Consider the following 19,060-nt stretch of genomic DNA (forward strand, 5'->3'; position numbering starts at 1 on the left):
TTTAATTTAAAATTGGTTTATATACCTGCTGCCCAAAAAAATATCAACTTTTAAAAACAGCTTGTGATGCCGTAATAGTTCAGCAACAGTCAAAGGGATTATCATCTAATATAAAGTCTGCTTCTGGCCTGAAAAGAAACAAGTACCTACCGCCAGAAAGGATTTTTATCTTTGTTACAGTTTAATACAACAAAACAGGGTGTGGAACAAAAGGCATCCCACTCATAACTATGGCAATGCATTAGACACAGTCTGAAACCTAAAGTATAAGATGTCAATGCTTTATAAAGCTATTGTCTCACAAAAGGACTTCAGTACATACTACGGTAACTCCTCGTTTAATATTGTAGTTATGTTCCTGAAAAATGTGACTTTAAGTGAAATGATGTTAAACAAATCCAATTTCCCCATAAGAATTAATGTAAATAGCGGGGGTTAGGTTCCAGGGAAATTTTTTTCACCAGATAAAAGACTTATATACACACACACAGAGTATAAGTTTTAAACAAATAATGTAATACGATACACAGCAATGACGATTGTGAGGCTTGGTTGAGGTGGTCAAGTCAGAGGGTGGGCTATTTTCCAGTGAATGCCTTACGCTAAATGATGAACTAGCACTGGGCTGAGCCCTCAAGGGTTAACACATTGTTAATGTAGACTCACACTCTACAAGGCAGTTAGAATAGAGGGAGGGGAGACAGCATGGCAGACAGACACCCTCCCCCCCCCCCTTAAGTGCGCTGACCCTACTAAGTACATTGCTGATTTAAGTAGATCAGGAACTTGACAGCAGCTGCTGCAAGCAAGCTCCCTCCCCATATGTCATCTCCCCTCCCCCCCACTCTATAGAGATGAGGTAAGCGGGGGATCGGAGCAGGGGGGAAGAGACACACCCTGACATTAGGCCCCTTCTCCCCCCAATAGCAAGCAGGAGGCTCGCAGGAGCAGCACCTGGCAGTGGGAGGAGGGACAGCTGAACTGTCAGCAATTGGTAGCCTGCTGGGAAGCTGCCGCACACAGAACTTAGGGGAGCAGAGAGTTGATGAGGGGCTGCCTGTCCACCCTGGTTCCAAGCCCCCCCATCAGCTAGGTGCAACGGGCTGCTCTTTCTGCAAGCAGCGGACAAAGCAGGCGGCTGCCAAATGTTATAAAGGGAGCATTGCACAACTTTAAACGAGCATGTTCTCTGATTAGCAATATAACAATGTTAACAGGTATAACTAAGTGAGGAGTTACTGTATTCCCTTGTTCACACATCAATGTAGGTTTAAGTTTTGCTTAGCTAGATGATGGATTGGAAGGGGCTTTCATAGTACTGTCAGTTTTCATCAAAATATTTTATTTAAAAAGTGTCTTGGCACCACAGTGAATTTTTAAAAGTAAATAGTTACTTCGAATGCAGAAGCTATTTAGTCATTACAACAGTTTTAATGTACAGATGTTAGACAAACTAGTGCGCTGTCCATTCCCTTTTTTTGTACAGAACCTTCCTCTCCCCCTTTACTCTTAATAAGAGTCGTATATATTAGCATAGGTGCTGTAAATATGGAATATCTAAATTTTCAATATTTTGTTTTATTAACTTCAGCAATTACATAGCTATTTATTTTCCTAACTGCAACCATAGGAATTTTAAAGTGACATTAGCATGTTACAAGAAATATTTTATCAATAAAAAAATAGGAGCTCAGAGCTGGGTGTACTATTGTAAAAACTGTGCAGAGCAGCTGAATGCAGAATATGAAAAGAAACAACCACATGTTAAAACACTTCTCAAAATTCAATATTACACTGCTTATTTATTTTGCATTTTATTATTGTAACAAAGATTTCCTTGTAAACAATTCCTACTTAAGTTCACCTTCCCCTCCTTATACTTAGTGTTATATATTTATATAGTTTACAAAAGAACTGGTAATATCTGAGGCTGTACATAATTGGATATTTTCATCTGGTCCTCAAAAAGATTATAATAATTTCATATACAGTAACCAGAAAATAAAAAGCACAAACTAAATGTACCTGGAAGTACATATTAAAATCATTAAATTACCACAGTAATTGAAAATCCCTGATCTTTATTTCTATAACAGATTAACTCCAGGCTACTCCAAAACCTCTGGGATTTCTCTGTCATCTACAATAAGAGTATGAATGATTCCTTCCCTTCGCTTTCCACTACTGACAGCCTTAATGCAACAGTCATGATCACCAACACTGAAGTGTGTTTCTGTTCCATCTTCTACAAATTCACCCTGTGGTCAGGAAACAAAATATCATGAAAAGGAACAATATGGTTGGCTAACAAAGTCCTGCAGTGTTCATAAGGCATCTATTATCGGATTTTCAGAGGTGTGGTGCACCTGCAGCTCCAGTAATTAGAAGAAACCTGATAGGTATTTTGGTGGCTGAAAAATCACTGCATTTGATTATGCAGCAGTTTTGATTTATTTATGTACATGTGTTACAATCAGGCGGTGGTCAAAAAAAGACAAGTTTTGTAAAATATTGAGTTTTGTGACATTTGAAAAATTTCTGCTAGCACTGTGACTGATAAAGTTAATTAAAACAGGTCAAATTCAGTTCTGGTGTAATTCTACTTGAAGTCAATTAACTTGCACTGGTTTCCACCATAGCTGAATTTGGCCATAAATTAATTCAAAGGACTTAAATAAGATCTTTAACACAAGGCTTACAGGGTCTATATGGTTTAAATGGAACTTAAGTTGTGCAAAAGGCTTCATGTGTGCCCTGAATTAACAACAACAACTCTGGAGTATGTTTGTACTGCAGATGCTTAAAGAATTCCAGGTGTGTACCTCCTGTTTTGGATTATGCCATCTTGGCCAAATTGAGTTTAAGTCTATCTTCTGATACAATAAGAGGCCAGAATGCTGTCCTAACATATAAGCACAGTTTGGCAGGCAATCATGCAGGCACACTACCTGCAGGAGTTAATAGGTTAAGAACCCATGCACTAGGAATAGTGCATTGGTTCTCAATCTAGAAGTTGCAAACAGGTTTCAGGGGGGCTCAACCACTCCCCCCACCCCTTCCTTTGTGCCTAGTTAGATGGGAGGGGAATCCCAAACCTTTTTTCTGTTATAATGGGGAATGACAGTATGGAAATATTTGAGAATGCTTGGAGTAGTAAATCAGAATTTGTGCTCCAGGGGAAGCAGAAGGTTGTACTGTTAACAGTTTCTGGAAGAAGAATTCTTGGGAACGTGGTGAAAAATAGTTTCAAAGTATAGCAAAACGAAGACCTCATTTCCCTACCCTGTCTAATTTAATACAATAGGACTACTCATGACAGTAACAGATGCAGGATCAAATGTCTGGTGAGGAAATAGGTTTTGCAGTCCTTCTGCATAGGAAAAGCTTCAGAAAATATATTTTTTTCCTTTTTACTCTAATTTTCAGTAATGGTAAGATTACCAAAATGACGGACTGAGAAAGTCTTCTTATCCACAGGAATAGGTACAACATGACAAACTTCCCTACACTGTCCAGTCAAGAGGCCTAAACACTGAACTGGAGGGACCATATAGAGGCATGAAAAAGTAATTTGATTTTTATGCCACTCTGAACATCAGGCCTTAAATGTTTAACATTGTTACTGTTGACCTGGATAGATTTGAATTGGCTAGCTCTATAATCCACAGGGCAATTTAGTCGGCTCCCTATTCCTCCTCCCCAAAATACTTTACTTAAAAGGCCCACAGGTATTTGCCTATAGTATCTGAATTATTTCACTGATACGTAATGTCAATATTAGTGTTCTAACGGTGGTGTGTTTTATTTCAGTTGTTAAATCAGAATAAGTATAACGAACAAAAGCCTTTGTAAATGATCACATACCGCTGTTTCCATTTTTTTACCATTGCACCAGACATCCATAGTGTCCTTCTCTGTAAAAATGAGAAAAACAAAAGATACATACCTCTTTATAGACCGAAAAGATATAGAAATTCCAAATGTTTGCCATGAAATTTTAGCTATAACTCCATAAATGTGTTCCAAATAAATAGTAATATCTGAATTACAAAGTTTGTCTCCATAAGGAGAGAGGCTCTCTCATAAGGTTGCAACTAGCTTCTTTTAGAGAGCCCGATTTTTGCCTCCAAAAAATGGTTTAATCAATGTGATTTTTCTGAAACCAAAAAATGTTGTTTCTGCAAAGTTTGAAAAAAAATTAATGATTTTTGAGTTACTGACTGTAATTTACCATGATTTGCAAGTTACCATGATTTGCAAGTCTGACTTTTGCCTAACTTTTTGGGGGGGATGTCCCTCTAACTAATACACAGCTTGTTAATTACCGTTCAAACTTTTCATGTTCTTAAATTTTTGAAAACTCATGCACCTTCCTAATTAGAAGGAAATAGGCTGCTACTAAACAATTATTAATTTTTGTTTGTTGTAAAGCACTGTTCTAATTACATTACCCAACATAACCTCCTGGAGTACGTTCACTCTAGATTTCATATTTCTGAAACTGTCTTTGTCTGGTAGTGGTTAGTGTCCTAGGATCAAATCATGTTTGCCTCTCCCATGCCATATAAAATCAATCAAAAGAGCAGGATTTGGCTCCTACTCATGGATCCCCCCCGCTCTTTTCATACCACTTGATCTTAATACAGCTTTTGGTACTATCAGTCATTCTATCCTTGAGCCTCTAGAAGAAAACATGTCTCCAGGCCTCTCCTCTCCTAGTCCTGATCCTGCATCATTAATCAATTGAGAGCTTTACCACTAACTTCAATGAGTATAAGAATCGAGTCCCTAATGTGAGCCCTCTACCTGTTACTGAAATGTGGGGGGAAGGGTTATTTATTTATGTAAATATCAAGGTAAAATGCAAATATAAATACACATCTTGGATCCAAAACATTTCCCATGTTAATTAAAATAAGTTAAAAGACAATTCAGCCACAGGAAGATGTAATACTTATCAAAAAAAGCCATTTTAGAAATAGGCTAGCTGTTTAAATGGTCACATTAAACAAGACAAACTTAGGGTATCACGGTTACCACCTTCAGTTAAGAGTCATTCCCACTGGGAGTAGGCACCAAGATAAAGATGCAGATGCAAAAAGTAGGTTCTAAATACTTCTGAAAATTTTCCCCAAGTGACTTGACCGAGGTCACATAGGAACTTTGTGGTGAAGCAGGGACTTGAACCTAGAGTTCCTAAGTCCTAGAAAAGGCATATAAGATTATATAAAAAGCACAGTGACGAGAACTAACTCAATATTAACTCACCTAACACAACTCTACAATCCATACCATCCAAGCTCAATATCCAAGTATTTGTTGTTTTTGACCGGTTCTCCAGGTACTTCTTGAGGCTTTTCCCATTGATCTCCAATGTATACTCGTACGCAAAACCACTGACTGCATCAATGTTAATGGTAGCCTTTGTTTTGGCTGCTCCAACTGTAAATGTTTCTTTACCCACTAGTTTGAACATCCACTCTTTTCTTATTTCTTCCTGAAGAATAAAATAATTAAAAAGAAGAAAATGAGTGTTAATAAAAAGTCAAATATTTTTGTCTCATTATGGAAAATATCAAGCTAAGTAGCATATGGAGGAACTGGTGCAAACTACTGTCACGGTATCAGATCCAGGACCTGTAGCAAGATATGCATAGTCTCATCAATGTCAGTGGGGTTCTCTAAACAGAAGGATGCATTTGTGTGCAGGATCTGAGCTGTAGCATGTGAGAATGCATGGCAGGTATCAGACATTAATCCCTATTAGTATTTCTACAAACTCACACTGTAAGACAGGGGTAGTCTATTTTTTGTTAAGGTCCAAATTTCTTGGTCAAGGTATAGAAAAAGTCTAGACTCCAGAGAAAATAATAAAGAAAGATGATAAGTAAATAAAAAGATTTCAGGGTCTGTTCAAAAGCGTCTGGCAGTCCAGATTTGGCCCACAGTCTGCCTGTTAATTACCACTGCTGCAAGACAAACAAGGAGAGAGAGAGACAGAGAGAAAGGACAGTGAAGTGGATAGCACCCTGCCCTTCTTATATTGTGAAGAGGTCAATAAGAGACTGGAGAAGCACTACCAGTGAATGACATCAGATATTGGTAGAGTCTAATGTTAGTACCGAACACTAGATGCCAGAAGCTATACCAATGATTCTCATGTGCAATGCAAATAGAACTACTATTTCCCAATAAGGCAGAAAGCTATCAGCCATGCTGTCCCAAAGGGATAATATCTGGGAGATGAAGATTGCAAACCCAGGTACAATATTGCAGCCTGAAATACATTCTTTCCTTTTAAATATTACTCAGTTAACTTTGTTACAAGGGTAAAAAGCCTGCGTTCTATTTATTATTATGTTTAACAAGTCATAGTACTTTCTACACACAAAGATACATTTACATAAGTATTGGGTATTTTGCACATACTCATTTTACCTTTCCATCTACATATACAACACGTTTTCCTGATGTAGTTCCATGTTCAAATTCAATCTTGTGAACACCATCACTTAAAGCAACCTCCCAAACAGCCACCAGATCTGTCATCTTCTCCAGGTAGCCGTAGCGAGACCTGAGGGAATAACAATTTAAAAGACTTATAATTCTTCTATTAATGTGCTGTATATTTTGTTCCAAGTTTTATTACTTCAGGATTTTTATTTTTAATTTGTTAAAGCTGACGTAACCCGATCCAGAATTGACTTAGCTGTAGATTGTAGGAAAGATTGGTTTAGCTTTTATTTATTTACTTTCTCAACCACAATCAAATATAGCAAAAAAGTTTAAAACTGAAACAGATTAAGAGACACACAATGAAATTATGTTGACCACAAAAATTAAAACAGATAGAACAGAAATAGGCAAACACAGTTTTACTTTGACAAATACTATATGCATATATATATATATGTTACCTAGAGAGGTGGTGGAATCTCCTTCCTTAGAAGTTTTTTTAAGGTCAGGCTTGACAAAGCCCTGGCTGGGATGATTTAGTTGGGGACTGGTCCTGCTTCGAGCAGGGGGTTGGACTAGATGACCTCCTGAGGTCCCTTCCAACCCTGATATTCTATGATATACATCCATGTAAGTGCTAAAACATCTAACTACAGAAGAACAGTAGTTACAAAACTACCTAATTCCTCATTCTCATCAGTAAATTATCTTGTTTGTTGGCATCTTCTAACATACAGTAAAAACTGAGTGACCCATTACAAATCATTTTAGGTTTTTACATTTCAGAGAATTTATATAACCATTTGTGGTATTACTGTAAATCTTTTCTAGTCTATTAAACTCAACCTGAACAGTTTGTTTAATAAATATCACACAAAAAGTGTGACTAAGTTAAAAAACCTGCAGTTAGGTCACTCTTTTTCAACCTGTGGTCTGCGGACCCCTAGAAGGCTGCAGACTGTCTAAGATTTCTAAAGGGGGCCACATCTCCCTTTGTAATTTTTTAAGGGTCTGCAAATGAAAAAAGGTTGAAAACCACTGGCTTAGGTAATATCTGATGTGTGTGTGCATGCATGTATTACGATGCACTATTTGTTTAAAGAGAATAATCTGCACATCCATAGATCTGATCACAAACAACCATTAAATTTCAAATTGCAGACATCTTTCCAGACCAGTTTATACTGCAGTGAGTGTTTGGTTTTTTTTTTACCTTACTTCATCTTCATAGAGAGTAATCTCTTCACGGGATGCCATAGCAACCAGAATGGCCTTAAATCCAATTAGCAGCAAGGAAAGAGAAAAGCAGAATGGCAGCAAAGAAAATGTCGAGTACTGCAGTTCCATCTTAATTGAGAAGTAATCCCTTCCTAGTTCTTTCCATTTAATGTCCACGGATATTTTCACAAAAACATAGGGAGCTTTCACACATATGACATGTATGAAATGTAATGTAATACAGTTCTGGACTTTTGTTAGACACAACACTGAAATATAAATCAATACATGATCTGAATATTTCATTGAATTTATATTTGCAATTTATCCACATAGGTTAAGAGTACATAGTGACTCATTGCTTATTCGATGGAAGTCCTTTTGACTAACTTCAGGTCAAAAGGTTAAGATCCTTCTCCTTTGGAAGAGTTTCATGCCAGATCAAAATTTTGTGTCTCAAGTATATCTCACTTTGAGATTTGGCAGCTGAATATGTAACTGTAGTGAAAATTTACAGGACATCCATACCAAAAACCAGAATTAACACAAAAATAATACACAACTGCCCAGAAATTTTAGAGAAGTCAGTCTCAAAGAAAAACGGGAAAAGGAACTTAGTCTTACTGTCACAACAGAAACCTGGGAGGATATGTGGCTTAAGGTGAAAGATACTTCAAGTTTTTCATTCTTGTGATTCTTCCAGAACAAGGTATTAAACAGGTACAACTGGATATTTATTTCAGGCTAGATTGGCAACTCACAACAACTGTCAGAGATGCAATAGCCACATGCCAACCTTTCACACATCCTCTACACCTTTAAAAAATGCATGTGTTCTGGAACACCATACTCAAGTGCTCTCTCTAAAACTGTGTCACTATTTTTTCCTTCTCCAAGCTTGTGTGTTCTTGGGGTGCTGGATGAGTTGGTAATACTAAAAATGGTAATTAAGAAATGGATTGCATGAACAATTTTAGTGTCCAAAAGAGTTATTTTGAGAAAATGGAACTCTGCAATTAGGCAGACTGGCTTAGTGATCTCTTTATTACAGCATTAATTGAAAAAATGATGGTCTAATCAATAGAAATGCTTGGAAAAACTATAAAGATATTTGATCACACATGAAACTATTGCATACTTTTGCAGTTTAATATATTAGTCCCAAATACTCATAGGACATGTCACTTATTTATCTGTTTAGTCACTTTAATAATGGATTCCCTGAATGACCTCTACAGGTTCAGGGTTTTTGTGTATATTTTTGTTTTAACTCCAGGCTTTCCAAATAACGAACACTGAATTTTGTTATTTAAATCCTCTTTCCAGCGTGCATGTATTTATTATATACGTTCTGTTATGTTTATATTTTATATAAAGACTAGGTTAAAAAAAAAAACAGTTTAAAAAGAGCACTCAGTATGCCCCTTCTGCTGCCACTCCTCCCCCCTCCCGGCTTCTCTATGCCATCTTTAGAAGTCCAGAAAACTTCTACCAATGGAGCAAGATTCATGCAAATGCTATTTATTTTATTGGTTTAGGGAGAGAAAACATCACTGCTACCAAGCTTATTACAACAAAGAATACTGATCTTAATGACAGTAAAGTATGAGATTAAGCAGAATATTTCTGTTGGAGGGGGGCTGAAGGGAGAAGAGGTCCTGCCCAAATCAATACCCCCCCCCCCCCGCAGTTGATGGCAACTAGTACTACCCTACTTTTCGGCATCTGAAAGAAGCAATGGCCGTCGCTTTACTTCCTACCTCTAAATAAGAGCACCTGGCCAGAGACAAGCTCCGTGTGGTATTTAACCAGACACGCTGACTAAACACAGCGCCGCTTCTCACAGGCATGTTAAGTTTGACTGACCAGCCAACCTACGCTCTCCGTTGATCAGACATGCACACCGCTGTTAATACGAACAGAGCCATCGCTAAGAGAGGCGGAATGGCCCGTCCGCCCTCTCCTGGCCTGCTGGCCCCTATCTCCATGGGAGCCACTTTTAGAAGGGAAAGGGGCGCTCCTGCGAGATCACATTAGGATGGGGGGGGGGGCAGAAGGTCTCCGAGAAAGCGGGTCAGGGGCTCTCGGGACATTTACCGCGGAGCGGGGGCTGCTCGCCCCGCCAGGGCGCTGGGCCTGCCCGACAGGACCGGGTCGGGTCCTGCCGCTGCAGCTGGCCGGGGGAGCGCGGGGGCCGGGGTTCCCCGAGCGGGAGGGCGCTGCGGGCCAGGCGGAGGCGGACAGGCACCGCGGGGACTCGGAGGGGTTCAGAGGCCGCGGGGGCTGCGGCCGCCCAGGCCCCGGTGGGCTTTGGGGGTGCGATGAAGTTGCAGCGCCCCGGAGGGTAGAAAGGACGAAGGGCGCCAGCCCGCCCGGGGCTTCTCGTACCTGGGCGGGTCGCGCTGCGCACCGCTCCCCGCAGCCGCCTCTCTCCCTCCGGCCCCCGCGGCCAAAATGGCGCCAGGGGGCAGGGAAGCGACGCGGAGCGCATCGATTAGAGCGACCGCCCGGCGCATCCACCGGCAGCGCCGCCGCCAGGGTGTGCGCGCCCCTCGGGCGGGGCGGCAGGGAGCGCGCGGCCCTGCCCCGCACCGCGGCGGCTCGCTGCCCGACGGCCAGTAACGGGCGGTGGGGGGCGTTTCCCTCATGGCGGCCCCCGCGCTCCCCATCCCGCTGCTCGGGGCCAATCGCCGCCCTCTGCCCCGCCTCTGTAACGGCCGCGGAGCGTGTGGCGGGGCTGGAGGCAGAGGCCGCCCAGGGGAGGAGGGTCGGGAAGCGGCCAGGGTACGCGGTGTGGCGGGGCTGGTGGCCGAGAGAACAGCCGGGAGGGGGAGGGAACGTGTTGGGGGAGCTGTGACCGGACTGGGAGGTACCTCCCCCGCTAGTACAGGTACAGCCATAGCCTGCCCGGCCCGGCTCGGCTCGGCTCGGCCCGGCCCGGCCCGCGGAGTGTATTTCCCATCCTCGCCAGGCCTTGGGCCGCCTGGCCTGACCCCTCCGCGCGTCTGATTAGCGCCCGACCCCCGCCGGCCCAGCCTCTTCCCGTATTGGGCCCAGCAGCTGAGTGAGACAAGGTGGGGGCGGCAAGATCTTGTACTGGACCACTTCTGTCTCTTTCACCGAGAGAAGTTGACCCAGCCAAGGCAGTACCTCCCCCACCTTATCTCGCTGGTATCACCCCTTGTAGCGCGCCAGCAGGTACCAGGCACTTGGTAGAAAGGACTGGAGAGTGTAGCTGCTAGGCAGAGACTCAAAGGAGAGGAGGTAGCATGTACGGCCAAGCTTGAGCACACTCCTAGTAGTTTGACAGTTTTTGTTTGGTAAAGGAATAGGGATTTTTAGCCATCTCGCCTGGTAACACAGAGTAAAGAAGGCATTTAACTAGCTGTCCTTGACCAAAATACCCCATCCACTGTTGTGTTGTATGCCAGCTGTCTGTCTTGAGGCTCTAGAGTCTGCTGCTATATGTGCATTGATTGGTCTGTATACTATCCTGGATTACATACTGTGGTATCTGTCTACAGTTAAAATGCTTTGGCATCTTTTGTGATGCAAAATCATGATGTCTGGGGCCAAACCTCTTCTGCACAATACCTATAAATGCCATTGTCTGGCAATGAAGGATTGTGCAAAATATGTATTGCAGGGTACAACTCAGTGTTGTTTTCTGACTTTTGTTGTTTTCTCTCCTTTGATACTTGAACAGCTTCCGATCAGAGATCAGTTTGATAATTTAACAATCTGGCAGTGAAAACCAACAACAGAGGAGTAACTTATGACTGAGGTATAGTACTAATTAATCTAAACTCTATATTACACCATAGAATTTATTTATTAAAGTTTATCTGCTGGATGCTTCTTTGTGTTAAAATTTCTGGAATTAGCAAATTGGCAGGCTATAGTGGACAGAACTGTCAAAGATGGTAGGCCCACAATTTGACCTACAGTACTGTTATCGTTTTGCAAAAAATAACCCTAGCCTTTCACCCTAAACAAAAAGCTAAAGTACATTGCAAACACAGCACATGATAAGCCAAAAAGACTAATAATTTTCCAATATGAACTGCTGCATGTCCATACACCTCCACGTGGTAATTCATTAAAATCCTTCTGGGAATATGTCTACACTGTGAAGTTGTCAACAAAACTTCTATCTTTCACGAGTACTTAAACCCCAACCCCACCCCTGGCGAAAGACAAAAATTTTTGCAACGCAAGTGGTAATGTGAATGTGGCTTTGTTGGCAGGAGCACGCTCTTGCTGACAAAGCTAATGCCGTTTGCAGGACTGAAAGTATTTTTGTCAGCAAAAGTGCCGACAAAGCGTTTACACACACTGACTTTTAGCAACAAGGCTGTGTCGACACAGCCTTGTCGCTAAAAGCTGTGTAATGTAGACTGGGTGTGACTTTCAAGAGGGTTGAACACTCACAACTGCTATTCAGTTCTGAAATCAGGCTCTATCTGTATAAATACAGCCACTATAGTATTTTGTTGCATTCTCTAGCTTCCAAATGAAAATGCAGGCAATTATCACTATAGGAAGGAAGAGAGAAAGCAGTGAGTTTATAGAAATGCCCCTGGCCCACACTATTTGTAGGATTGCTCATAATTGATGTTCTTACTTTTAAATTAAAAGAATTACACTAAATTCTGTTTTGAATGGATGATTTTGGCAAAGATTTTCAAGAATAGAGTCCAGATCTTCAAAGGCATTTAAGCTCCTAACTTCCATTGAAATCAGTACCTAAAATAACAGAACACCACTAGCCGTCACCTTCAGCCCCCAACTAAAACCCCTCCAACGCATTATTAAGGATCTACAACCTATCCTGAAGGATGACTCAATACTCTCACAAATCTTGGGAGACAGGCCAGTCCTTGCCTACAGACAGTCCCCCAACCTGAAGCAAATACCCACCAGCAACCACATACCACACAACAGAACCAGGTTTCAGAGTAACAGCCGTGTTAGTCTGTATTCACAAAAAGAAAAGGAGTACTTGTGGCACCTTAGAGACTAAATAAATTGGTTAGTCTCTAAGGTGCCACAAGTACTCCTTTTCTTTTTACAACAGAACCACTAACCCAGGAACCTATCCTTGCAACAAAGCCCGTTGCCAACTGTGCCCACATATCTATTCAGGGGACACCATCACAGGGCCTAATAACATCAGCCACACTATCAGAGGCTCGTTCACCTGCACATCTACCAATGTGATATATGCCATCATGTGCCAGCAATGCTCCTCTGCCATGTACATTGGTCAAACTGGACAGTCTCTACGTAAAAGAATAAATGGACACAAATCAGATGTCAAGAATTATAACATTCATAAACCAGTCGGAGAACACTTCAATCTCTCTGGTCACGCGATTACAGACATGAAAGTTGCAATATTACAACAGAAAAACTTCAAATCCAGACTCCAGCGAGAGACTGCTGAATTGGAATTCATTTGCAAATTGGATACAATTAACTTAGGCTTGAATAGAGACTGGGAGTGGCTAAGTCATTATGCAAGGTAACCTATTTCCTCTTGTTTTCCTAACTACTCCCCCCCCCCCCCCCCAAGATGTTCTTGTTAAACCCTGGATTTTTGCTGGAAATGGCCCACCTTGATTATCTTACACATTGTAAGGAGAGTGATCACTTTAGATAAGCTATTACCAGCAGGAGAGTGGGGTGGGGGGAGAGAAAACCTTTTGTAGTGATAAACACCCATTTTTTCATGATTTGTGTGTATAAAAACAAGCATCTTCTTTATTTTCCACAGTATGCATCCAATGACGTGAGCTGTAGCTCACGAAAGCTTATGCTCAAATAAATTGGTTAGTCTCTACGGTGCCACAAGTACTCCTTTTCTTTTTGCGAATACAGACTAACATGGCTGTTACTCTGAAACCTGGAAATACTTTTGAGGATCTGAACTTCCACTGAAATCAATGGAAGTTAGGAGCCTAAATATCTTTGAGGCTCTGGGCCTATGTGCCTAAAGTTAGACTCCTAAAGCCATACTGAATTACCGAAATAAGTAGCTTAATTTTCAGAAGTGCTGAGCAACCAGCATCCCCCACTGATTTCAGATTTTTAAAGTTCTTGGCCTTTTATTAACGGTTCTCTGTAAATTGAATTAAGAAAAATATGCCTGCTTCAAAATTATAGTTTTTAGACCTCAGTGTGAGAAGTTTATAAAAACATTTGGCCTCATCCTGCAGTCCATTTTGATGTCAATAGGCATTTTGGCCTAAATTTTCAAGAGTGAGTAATTATTTGGAGTACCTCAGTTTTCCCTAAAAGAGCCTGATTTTCTGAGGTAGGGTACTCAGCCCTTTTTGACAATCTGGGCCCTTCTAAGCTGTCGCCCCAAAACTAAGGTGCTCCAGATCACTAACCACTCTTGGAAATTTTAGGTCTTTGCATTCGGAAAGACTGGAGGATTGGGCCAATGGACAGACAAGCACTTGCAACGTTTCTGTGAGGTAGGGTGAATCTAGTTCATGTTTTACGTATGCAGAAACACGATCTAACCTAGTATTTTCACAAATTTCCTAAATGGAAAAAAGGTCACTGTGAATCAGTGGTAGAACCATTATTACATCTTTGGAGCTCTTCTGCCTAGGTCTGTGTTTGGTTCATGCAGTGCTTGGTGTGTGCCATATACAAGGCCTGTTGGTTTTTATTTTTAATTTATTTTAGTTTTCCCAGGAATTTGTAAGTATTTATAAAAAATAAAAATTGGTGAAAATTGGTGCAAAAAATTTACATCACAGCTTGCTTGGTAAATATCAGGGTTAATATTGGGGGATGGGAAAAAAAGCAACAGATAGAGAAAAGTGGAAGAGATACAGGAGGTGAAGGAGCCGCCTCCTTATGTTGCCTCTTCCACCCCTTCTGCTTCTGGGCCCATTTTAGAAGCAGAGATGATGCTGAGCCACCATATCTTTCCAGAGTGGGGAGCTGGGTCCAGGGAGTTCTGGCACTACTATTTTGTTAGGACTGGCGTGCTGATCTCTACTCACGCACATACTCGTGTATTTTCTGTACCATTGCCTTTCTTTAATAGACAGCCTCACATTTACACTTAGACTAGTTTATTGTTAACATAAATGCATCTACTTAATATAATGTATTTTCTTAACATAATCAGTATTTTCCTGTAAAATTCAGGTAAAAAACACATAGGCTTTTGTAAAATCCTGAACATTTTTGGTAAAAACTGAAAACAAAGGGCTTGACCATATAGCAAGGATTAGAGGGCATTCAGTATATAACTTTTACTTTGTTCGTGTTCAGGTCCCACAAAGTTGTGCATTGTCAAGTAGTGCCCTAGCAGGCTCTATGCTGGTGACTCCAGCACAAAAGTCCGCTGAATCATGGAACTGGAATGCAATAGGGTGTCAGGTAAGTCTTTTTTAAAAAAAAGTAAAATGTGTAAATTTGCAAAGCTTTTCCCCCCTTTGAAATGTGAATATAGATTGTTTGGGGAGTTAGCATACAGTATTTAGTATACAGTTTGGTGCATTTTTCTTTACTTCTTGCACATCATCGCTGAAGGTGAACTGAAATCTTTTAAACTGCCAAGAAAGAGCTTAGGTGCTGAGTTCCTTTTATAACTGTGGCATGTTGTATTTTGTTGGTTGGCATTAGAAGAAGCATTCCATTGTGCACACAACTAGAGGGAATAGTAGAATTATTGAATACTATTAGATAACTCTCAGAATTCAGAGTCTTATCTCTTCTATCTCTCTTCCCATCTGTAGCAGGAGCAAGCAGAATGGGAAAAAGTAAACAAATTATTAGTGCGACATGGCTTAAAACCTGTGTGCCTTGCTAAACCAAGAAACAGCAGAAGTCTGTCAGGTAATGAAGTGCTGTTCTCTAGTAACTCTTATTATTTAGAAATATTAAACTTAAGTTCATAAATCGTCTTTTGATTTAACCTTCTACTTCCAGTGTTTACGGAGGTGCAAGTTGCCACTCCTTTTATCACTGTCTTGTCTATCTTAAATGTCTACAGATATGATTGTTTTAGATAAGCACTCTTCACTGGGGATAAGACTTGCATTGAAAACACTGGTGGAAGACACTGAACGACAACAGAAAATGATGCATGGCCTTATAGAGGCTAATCGCCAGCTTAGGTAAGACTTACTGTCAGTGAAAAGGAGTTTTTCACAAATGTGAAAATGTGTGCAAGAGGTATACTTTCTTAAAAATTACCAAACCATTAGTTCAACTTTCCTTTTTCTGAGTTTTGGAGTTTTTATCCTCACTTAAGTCCAAATCCTTAGTTCTTTTGTATGGGACGTGTGGGATTTATGGGTCATGGTGGTACCAGATCAGTTGCTTTGCCATTACAGCTGCTGCTTCTGTAGTCCCCTTACTCGGGGTTCTGGCCAATGGAGCTGGCCTTCCTCACTACCCTACTTGCATGGGCTGCTACTGAGAGTCCCCTTGTGCCATGTCTTTGGGGCCTATCCTCCAGAAGTACCAGTATTTCACTACATTACTGAAGTCAGTTTATTATAAATGAAGGTAGGGCTCCATTTTTTTTTTTTTTTAATTAGGGATGATATACGCCAGGAGAGAGGTCGAGCATGTCGACAGGAACAACGAGCCAAAGAGTTGGAAAATGTTGTGGAGAACATCAAATCCAAAATTTGTCAGCTGGAAGATGAGTGTATAGCTAAAGTTTGCCAGCAACAGAATGAAGTGAAAGAACTTCAGAAAGATCAGCAAGCTTCACAGGTGCTTCTAACAGTAACTATTTGGGGACTCAAACCACAAATGCTTTTGACTGGTTTAAAGGGCTTTTGAAATATTTTCAGTGATCAAAATAACAGATGTGAAAGTGTTATGGAGTTTAAGGTCAGAAGGGACCACCAGATCATCTAGTCTGACCTCTTGTATATCACAGGCCACCAGCACTACCCATCACCCTTGCACTAAACCCAACAGTCACTGCAAATTGTTATAATGTTGTATTTATGGTTTTGAACCCCCATACAATTCTTTGAAGAGTAGGGTTGTAATAAAGAATAAAATTACCCCTCTTGCCCCATTTCTCCCACCTATTCACTACATGTAGACCGCAAGAACTTAGATTTTGTGAAACAATTGTAGTTTGCCAACTCTGTATCTTGTATGGCACATTGCGTGTAAAACTCCTTTTAGAATTTTCTTATCACCTATTTGCAGACAAAGTACCATCACCAAAATGAAAAGTTGCATGAACAGGAAGAGACTATTGCACATTTGCAGAAGGAGCTCCAGAAGGTTGGGATGGAAGAGCAGCAGCGCGTTGCCACACAGAACAAAATGTTCTGCCAGTTTTGCAAGCGAGCCCCAAAGTCTCTTTTGGATCAACAGTAAGCAACTCTTTACCACCATGGTCATAAGTGCGAGTCTGATAATATTCTATGTAAAATGAAGAAACCATTTTTAAAAAGCTATTCATTATAGTATTGGGTAGAAAGCATGGCCAGTTTAGAAATTACATGTCCTTTTTACATATCTGTATAATAATTATTTATGTATAATAAAACTGAGTTGGGTGAGTAGTTTCATAGAGAAGAACAAAAATTACAGACCTTGTAGGCTAGGTGGAAGCAAAGGGAAGAAAGTGACACACTTTCCATAATGAGTAGAGTTCTAAATGGAGACATGTGTAAAGTATACTACTATATAGGTTGATCCTATTCTGTATTTCTAAAAATTAGGATTTAAGCCGTGTTTTTTTTTTTTTTTTTTTTTTTAAAGAAAGCAGTCTCTGCAGCCTATCCATAAACATCCAAGGCAGTTTGTGGAGGTCGCCTAGACTGTTGCCTTCACAGAGGCTTATGTGAATTCCATAGAAATTCAATAGGCAAGCTCTGTACTCCCTGACTTCCTTGTTAATGTTGGATGAGCAGGGGTGAGGCAGTTCCTCAGGTTGACTGTTTGTTGGGAGAATTGTTCAATAATTGTGCCTTGCTATTTCTTTTAGTAGATAAGACAGCCTTTCATCTCCAGTTCGTGTCTGGTTTCTTTTTAAACGAGTGTCCATAGGCTAGCTGGCACTTGTATGATCAGAATCCCCCCTATTAGGGTACTCCAGTCCTAGGGCTTGAGGAACTTCGTCAGGCTGTTAGCCCTGATGGGGATCTGTTTGCAATCTGTTAGTATGTGAGGTGCTCCTTACTGCCACAGATTTGGCTTTTAACTCTGCACAGCGAGCCAACCTTCTTTTGAATGGTTACCAATTTCAGCCTGGTACAGGGCTAGCACCTCTGGTTTGCATAGCCTAGAAAGTTATGGCTGTTTTGTGCTGCGTTCATTGAACTGATATAAGCAAGAAATGTCACAGACACGAAATTTGGGATATAAGCAATTGTATCAAGCGATTTTTGGTCACAATATTTTGATTACTATATTTTAAAATTACACAGAATAATTGCTTGTGGAATATTTTTAAAGTTTAAAATATGTTTCTTTCCTCCTTCAGGTTTCTTAGTCTAATTGATTATTATGAATCTCAAATTAATCAAATGAAAAAGGAACTAAGGTAGGATTAATCCTTTCATTAGTAACGCTGTTGAATTTATGGTATATAAAGTTACATTACATACTTTTCCGATTGAAGTCCGATAGGAATTTTCCCGTGGACTTCAGTGGGAAGGCTCTAAGGGTCTCAGCATCCTTAGCTACTACTGAAACCATAGGCGTTGAGGGAGCTCAGCACCTCTTGAGAGGCACTGAGCACCTTTCAGGGTTTACCCCTAATTGAAAATTAAAGTGGTTAAATGATACATATGTGTTCCAAAAATTACTAGCATGTTAGAAGCAGCAAGAGACTATAATGGCCTTCAGGTTTAGATACTATGCCCTGATTCTCATCAGCATCCATTGTAATGGAAGAGTGAATGAAGAGTGAAAGGTGCACCACCTTTTCAGGTCCTAGATCATGGAGAGGTCTGGCAACCAGCTTTGTTCATGGCATAAGATAGAGTGGCCCAGAGATTACTCCAGCTTTTGTATCTGGCTGCCCACAGTCAGGAGGCCATTCTGCAGTCAGGAAGTGCAGAGCATATATATGCCCCATCTCTGCTGCTTTTTCCTCTGGCTATTTCCCCCTGCGAGGGTCCAGGAGATAGAACTGCTATGCTGGGGAGTTCTAGCTGGTAGTGCAAAACATCCAGCATGTAACTGACCCAATCATCTGAGATGATCTGCTTGGAAATTGAGCAGTGTAATCTGCTTGCATTGGGCTTCCCTCTAGTTGTTCCAGGGCATTTGATTCAGTAAGTGAAATGCAGCCTGAGAGAAATTAAGAGGAGTGTGTGGTCTGAGAACGGAATGCTGTTCTGCTTTTCATCTTTCATTTGTGGTCACATCATTTAGTGTA

General features: G+C 40.8%; 2 protein-coding genes across 10 annotated transcripts in view; one reads left to right on the forward strand and one right to left on the reverse strand.

Moving 5' to 3' along the window:
- Positions 1–1,773: 1,773 nt before the first annotated feature.
- On the reverse strand, positions 1,774–10,254 carry FAIM (Fas apoptotic inhibitory molecule). 3 transcript variants are annotated; one of them, XM_073305212.2, is made up of 6 exons: positions 10,063–10,254; positions 7,670–7,728; positions 6,439–6,574; positions 5,269–5,497; positions 3,865–3,914; positions 1,774–2,258 (listed from the first exon to the last, which is right to left on the reverse strand). In XM_073305212.2, the coding sequence occupies exons 2-6, from the start codon at positions 7,711–7,713 to the stop codon at positions 2,109–2,111; spliced, it is 609 nt and encodes a 202-aa protein (XP_073161313.1). In that variant the 5' UTR covers positions 7,714–7,728; positions 10,063–10,254; the 3' UTR covers positions 1,774–2,108. The 3 variants fall into 3 exon arrangements, with proteins under 3 accessions (XP_073161313.1, XP_073161316.1, XP_073161315.1); XM_073305215.2 differs by lacking the exon at positions 7,670–7,728 and having other exon boundaries at positions 10,063–10,253; XM_073305214.2 differs by lacking the exons at positions 7,670–7,728; positions 10,063–10,254 and adding an exon at positions 6,918–7,596.
- The window catches only part of CEP70 (centrosomal protein 70), a 40,366-nt gene continuing 31,240 nt past the window's right edge, over positions 9,935–19,060 (forward strand). For 5 of the 7 annotated variants that reach the window (XR_012154206.2, XR_012154205.2, XM_073305211.2 and 2 more), the window contains exons 1-8: positions 9,935–10,458; positions 11,381–11,458; positions 14,971–15,078; positions 15,438–15,537; positions 15,695–15,818; positions 16,245–16,425; positions 16,876–17,045; positions 18,161–18,220. Coding sequence is in view for 5 of the 7 variants with exons in the window: in XM_073305211.2 (XP_073161312.2) it covers positions 11,450–11,458; positions 14,971–15,078; positions 15,438–15,537; positions 15,695–15,818; positions 16,245–16,425; positions 16,876–17,045; positions 18,161–18,220 (752 nt within the window). In the remaining 2 variants the exon portion in view is untranslated. The other 2 variants (XM_073305209.2, XM_073305208.2) reach the window with 2 other exon arrangements.

This window comes from Lepidochelys kempii, chromosome 11, assembly GCF_965140285.1.
Source record: "Lepidochelys kempii isolate rLepKem1 chromosome 11, rLepKem1.hap1, whole genome shotgun sequence".
Classification (NCBI taxonomy): Eukaryota; Metazoa; Chordata; order Testudines; family Cheloniidae; genus Lepidochelys; species Lepidochelys kempii.